At 37.1% G+C, this 6,483-nt stretch overlaps 1 protein-coding gene across 1 annotated transcript in view; it reads left to right on the top strand.

Annotated features, from left to right (window-relative positions):
• Positions 1-1,046: 1,046 nt before the first annotated feature.
• LOC106940424 (WD repeat-containing protein 25-like) overlaps positions 1,047-6,483 on the top strand; it is a 25,197-nt gene continuing 19,760 nt past the window's right edge. The window contains exon 1 of the mRNA XM_015023171.1: positions 1,047-1,375. Within this exon, the coding sequence (XP_014878657.1) occupies positions 1,047-1,375 (329 nt within the window). The remainder of the gene's footprint in view (positions 1,376-6,483) is intronic.

Below are 6,483 nucleotides of genomic sequence, written 5' to 3'. Positions count from 1 at the left end.
AGTAAATAATTTCTTAATATTGATTATAATAACTACTAGTTCCACTGGTGGAATATTTCATTTATAATATGAAATGTTATATGTGAAATAATCTACCAATAGAACTAGTATTTTTTAATCAATATTAAGTCATTTTTGACTTAAAACAAGCTTTTATATCTTGCTGAAAAGTTACTGGTTAATCTTGTCTTATTTTAAGTGTAGAGAGATATTTACATTTGAAACTCCACTAAAATACTTAGTAAGTGCACCCTGAAATCCTTTCTTGTCAGAGTAATTTCAGTTATTTTTTACTTGGGTAAAAGACTCGCCTATCAGAACATGTTCAGCCTGAAACCCGATACCTGCTCTGCTGCATCGATTCAAACATTCACCACAACAACCCGCCGTTTCAGAATCATGTCCGTCACTGTCAGCTGAATGTGTGTCAGAACCCACGGGATTTTCCTGCCTCTCTCCCTTTTCATTTCTTCTTTGTCTCTCTGTCTCCCTCCCTCTCCTTTTCATTATTTCACACCTGGAAAACAATCCCTCCTCGCACGATTGTAAAGGTCAAGCAACGCAGCTATCTGCCTGCCAGAGCCCAAACATTTCTCTGGCACTGTCTGTGAAATCGTGCGCCGCGCTAACATCCTTTGAGAACTCTGACTAATTAATAATTTAAATATGAATGATTTCATTTGCATAATCATACAAGTGGAAGAGATATGGCACTAGTACCGAGCCTGGCACCTGGAGAGGGAGCTGCTTGTAGCAGATGGCGGAGACTGGCAGAGGATGGATGGAGGGAAACACTCGTTTCTGTGCAATAATTAGCTGCTCTTCCCTATTGCATTATGAATGTACTGAATGGAGACTAAAATAGGAGGTTAGCATGCTTATTTTTTCCAGAAATCTCTTGTAGTTTCTGTTTTTGCTGAAATACTGTGGATGTTCTCACCAACCAAGGTCACACTACAAAAACACTACCGTGTTTCCCCGAAAGTAAGACAGTGTCTTACTTTCTTTTTATCCCCAAAAGCCCCACTATGTCTTACTTTCGGGGTATGTCTTATATTGGAAAAAAATTGTCGAATTTACTGTGTGCATTACCGTATTTTAAGCAGGAGGCGGCAGTGACAAGTGCAGGGGACGGCGCGGTGACGTATGGAGAGGGGGACGGCGCAGGCGTGGGCAGGAGGCGGCGCTCATTTGGATCAGACGGAGGCGGCAGACGCGGTGATGTATGGAGGGGGGGGCGGCACGGAAGTGGGCAGGAGGTGGCGCTCATTAAGGTCAGAGGGAGGTGGCAGACGCGGCGACGTATGGAGAGGGGGACGGTGCGGACGTGGGCAGGAGGCGGCGCGCAGCTAGATGAGATGTGTTTCCCCGAAAAGTAAGACATATGTCTTACTTTCGGGGTACGGCTTATATTAGCCGACCCCCCTGAAACCCCCGATACGTCTTACAATCGGGGGTGTCTTACTATCGGGGAAACACGGTATATCTTACCAAGTAATTTTAATCTCCTTTTCCAATTTAAAATAAGGCCAAACTAACTTACAAATAACTTTTTAGAAAAATAAAAGAGGCTTGTTTTAAGTCATTATTTCCTTAATATTGATGAAAAAATACTTGTTGGATTGGCAGATTATTTCACTTATAACATGAGGTAGAGAGCCACGATATATCGGTATTGGCCGATAGTCATTTTTTTAACATATCCATATCGGTCCGGTAAGTAAAACTGGACCGATATGAACAACCAATATTTATTGTTATCCTATTGCAGTTTGTTTTCTGGTATTTTTTTCTCTAAATTTGTCGAAATGATAGTGAAATATATATAATATTGGTAAATATTGGTAATAACAGCAATATTAACATTGAATATCAATATCGGTTGAAATGTTCATATCAGTGCATCCCTATCATGGGGAAAAAGCTTTTTATAAGTGAAATTTTCTGTGAATACTCACCAATATTAAGGAATTATTGATTAAAACTAGCTCCTTTATTTTGCTGAAAGGTTTCGTTTTATTTACTAATATAATTGCACCAGAAATTTGACCAAAGCTACTTGGTTAGATTTTGAGTTTTTGCAGTGTAGCTGCGTCTACATTACAAATAATTGCAAAATATTGCTTTTTTTTTTTAAAGTTGCCAAAACACAATTTTGTTATTGCAGTGTTTCCATTAAATAAGAAACTCAATTAAAATCTCATGTGAATAAACTTGTTCCTGCTGCTAGTCATTAAAAAAACATGTGGCTCCATCATCCTCCAGCCATTTCCTGTCATCTTCTTTGTCTTTTCTGCCAGTAGTAACATTCTGTTGTTGATGTCATGTGAAAAAAGGTTTTCCCATTATAGTTTTGTGAAATACATTAACTTCTAATATCAACAGAGTTGAAAAACCACTTCATCCTCCCTCAAAAAAGTTATTTTTCAAATTTTGCATGCTTCCACAATTTTTTTAAAATATTATTATTATTATTCTAATTTATGCAATTTTAAAGTCAATAGAAACACAACTACTGATGTTATGCTAGGATCCTGGGGTAGGAGTGTCCTAACTTTTCTCACATATTTTTTGTCTATCTCTTGTCTAAATCAAGGGTGTTCAAATTGTGGAGTGTGGGCCAATTTGTGGCCCCTAAACAGATTTCGTGCACTTCCCCCACCCACCAGACCACAAAAGTGAAAGGAATTAGGACAAAACTCAGGTTTTTTAACTAAGTCTACTTACAAAATTGTTATATGCAGCACAAAATGATCATCTCTTGGCAGCTTTCTGATTTCCTTCTGTTGTCATGGTAACGAGGACCACGTCTACTCATTGACTTATACTCTAAATTGCACCCTGGAGCACCCAAATCTGTTTTTAATTGCTTTATTGAAACTTGGCTGAATGCAGCAAATGTTTTCAAATAAAGCCTGACCCGGATCCTGTTTCTGTTGGTGGGAATAGACCAGTCCCGCAATAAAAAATAAACTGGATGCCTTTCATCTAACAACCAAACACATACAATCACAATCTTGTGTTACTTTCTTTGTTTAATTGAGTAGGTTAAGTAAAAACAAAAATCATGATTTTTTTTTTGTGTGTGTGTGATTTTTAGTTTTTAAAAATCATATTTGTCGAGCTCATGTGACAAAAAGTTTGGTTTAAAGAGTAAAAATAAATATTTTTTTTGGTGTTTACTGGAATCAATGTGATAATCCTTAATTTTTCATAACTGGAAGGCTAAAGAGTAATAATAAAGAAGCCTTAAACGCATTAAAGTTCAAAGAATGCCAACAAAAGTCACATCTTGGGAACTGATTTGATTGAATCAAAACATTTCTGTAGTCATTCATTAGCAAGTGTTTTGATTTTCAGTAATGCTTAAAATTTTTACAGAATAGGCTCATTTAAATTTCCTTTTAAAACACTAATTCAGCATTCAGGGCTGAAGAATGTTTCCAGGGTTGTCGGTTATTTAGCAGCACTCCACTGTAAGGCTGAAAATTGCAGGTAATCATGATAAATTCAAACTTCTTATGCAGGAGTGTTTATTCTGTTGATTTATGCCGTCTTGTCACACATTATTGTTCCCTCACTGACATCCGTGATGATCTATTACCGCTCCGACTCCAGCCTTTGTTTTCCATTCTTCGGGAAGTGAATAGAGCGCCGGGATGTAATCAATGAAGTCTTCACTGTCCTCTCTGTGCTGCTGACATCCTTCATGCTTCCTCCCTCCTGTCTGTCAGTTTTCTTTTTTTTTTATCTGTTGTTGCCATGGCTACTCCAGGTGTAGGCTGATAACCGCATTACCAATTTAGTTTTAATTACCAGGAGGACCTTAAGGAAGCCTCAAGGAGTAAATTAAACGGGATGAATCTCTGATTTTTTTTGATTATTGATAATATTTGCACCGCAAACTTTTGTGACTCTATTTTGGTGTCCATTATGCTCAAGGGCCATTTGTGTATGGAGGGATTTTCCTGCCATAATCCAAGAGCACACATTTTCAGTCTGAAAACAGGATTTCATGTCTTTTGTTCTCAAAACTTGTAACGCTTGTGCTCAAAACTTCTCCTTGCGCTCACACTTAGTGTCTGCTGGGACTCTGTGCTCGCTTATGAAACATGGAACTGCCTTTTGGCACAGTCGCCTGGCAACCTCTCAGCCAATAGAAAGAAAGTGTTGTACTGGGTGCGTTTGTTTCCTTGTAGTGGGTGTACCTGTGTGGCTACTATCGATTGTAGCAAACTGCGCCACCCACTGGATGTTGGGAGAAACACTAAACATCCGCCAGCAGTGTGATACTGATCGCTAAGAGCTACTGATCTTATGCAGAACTTTGTTTACCCAACCATATATATCTATATCTACATATCTATAAATATATAGTATATAAATTGTAATACAGAAAACATGCAGAATCTTTTTAAAGTTTAACTTCACCTTTCCTACCAAAACAATAAAATAAAATAAGAAAAAAAAATCTTTAACTACTTTACACTATGTAGTATTTGGGCAATACTAATAAAAAAGTAAGAAAAATATATAATTACAAGAATAAAATCAGAATATTTTGGGAACGAAGTCATAACATTACGAGAATAAACTCATATGAGAAAAAAGTTGTAACAATTTGAGAATAAAGTCGTAATATTACGAGAATGAAGTCAAAATAATACAAGGAAAAAATTCATAACATGATACAATCATGATAATATGAGAATAAAGTCAAAATAATATAAGAAAAAAGTCATAATATAATGAGAATAAAATAGTAATATGACAATAAAAATTAAATAATATGAGAATAAGATCAAAATAATGAGAAAAAAAGTTTAAACAATGTGAAAATAGTAATGATTTTGAGAATAAAGTTGTAATTCTCTGAGTTAATTCCCGTAATACTATGACTTTATTCTCGTACAACGTCCTTCTTGTAATTTAATTTATTTTCTTATTTACCACTAATACTGCAGCGTAACTTTATTTACTTGACTTGAACATATTTTTATTTTCTTATCCCACCAGACAAAAACGTCCAGATGTCCTCAGTATATGAACTTAATTTGTTAAAATGTGCCCTATATTTTCTCAGATTCTCCTGCTGCCTAGAGATGGCAGTGTTTCTCTGAGCCAAACATCACACACACACACACACACAGAAACGCCACATCCTGCTGAATGAACAGCAGCTTCCCTCATAGTCGGCTCACTCCCAGATTTAACACGCTGCAATTAAAAGTACAACTCTCCTCCCATCTCTTACTTTCTGGGATTCTGCTTGTTTTACTTGCTGGATTAAAATGTCCCTCTCCCCTGATCCATCCGTCTCTCTTGTCTCCTCTGGGAGCAGCAGCGGTACAGCTCTTCTCCCAGTGTTTCATATGCTGCTAAATAATGAAGCGCGGAGCGAGGCAGAGCGTGATCAGCCATGCTCAGGCGGATCTTCAAAGTTTCTCTGCTGCCTGGTAAAACCGGGGAAGGAAAAAAAATATTCCCGTCATTAACGCAGAACCTCACCTCCGGACTGGACCCCCCGTTGGATTTCTAGCTGGGAGAGAGAAAAAAAAAAACATGACACTGATCAACATGTTCACCAGATGACCCTTTTCAGAAGTGACAGCAAATGATTAACACCTCCTGTATTTATGCTACATTCACACTGCAGCCCCAATTTTTTATTCATTTATTTATTTTAGCCGTAATGCCACTTGTATCTTTTCTCCTCATGACAGTCTGAACAACACGTGGGATTTTTTCCCCCGAATGGGACCCAGACTACATGGAAATCCAATTCATATCAGATCTATTTGTGACCTGAATCTGGTTTAATTCATCCGACCTGAACGTCATCAGTACTCGATAAACGTCACTCTTCTGCGCCCTGATATGCGCAAGCGGGAAGAAAAACCATAGACATAATATAAGGATAGACCCTCATGGACCGCTCTCGCCTATTGTCGCTGACGAGATTTAGGGCGGCCATCTTGGAGCGGTCCACCACTCCACTCAGCGTTATGTGTTTAGCAGCACAATAACGTATCAGCGGATTTAATCGATCATAACACGCTTTTTTGTTCCTGGAAACCATATTCAAACATCTACCAAAGCTACATTTATAAACAATTTTATTTAATTATGTTTTTAATACATAGTTCAGCATATTTAAATATGCTTAGTGGCTATAACAATAGAATAGGAATGGAATATTCTGATATCGATGTATGAAGAGCATATTATAAAGCACACACCCGTTCATAATTTATTTAATAAATTATTTAGTAATATCAATACATATTTTATATAACTATACAAACATTAATAAATAAAGATTAATAATGGCACAAATAAATAATGATTAATACTGAATTATATATATATATATATATATGTTTTTCAGCCGACGAGCCCAAAATCTGATGTGAAATTCATCCGTGCTGCAGTGAATCCGTCTCTCTTTATAGATTTCTCCCTCTTCTTCCTCACATCGTGTCT

The sequence above is a fragment of the Poecilia latipinna genome, unplaced genomic scaffold (assembly GCF_001443285.1).
Source record: "Poecilia latipinna isolate Pla-1442-1.1 unplaced genomic scaffold, P_latipinna-1.0 Scaffold3220, whole genome shotgun sequence".
Taxonomy (NCBI): domain Eukaryota; kingdom Metazoa; phylum Chordata; class Actinopteri; order Cyprinodontiformes; family Poeciliidae; genus Poecilia; species Poecilia latipinna.
The sequence above is the reverse complement of the archived record's forward strand: the minus strand, read 5'-3'. Positions and strand labels throughout refer to the sequence as shown.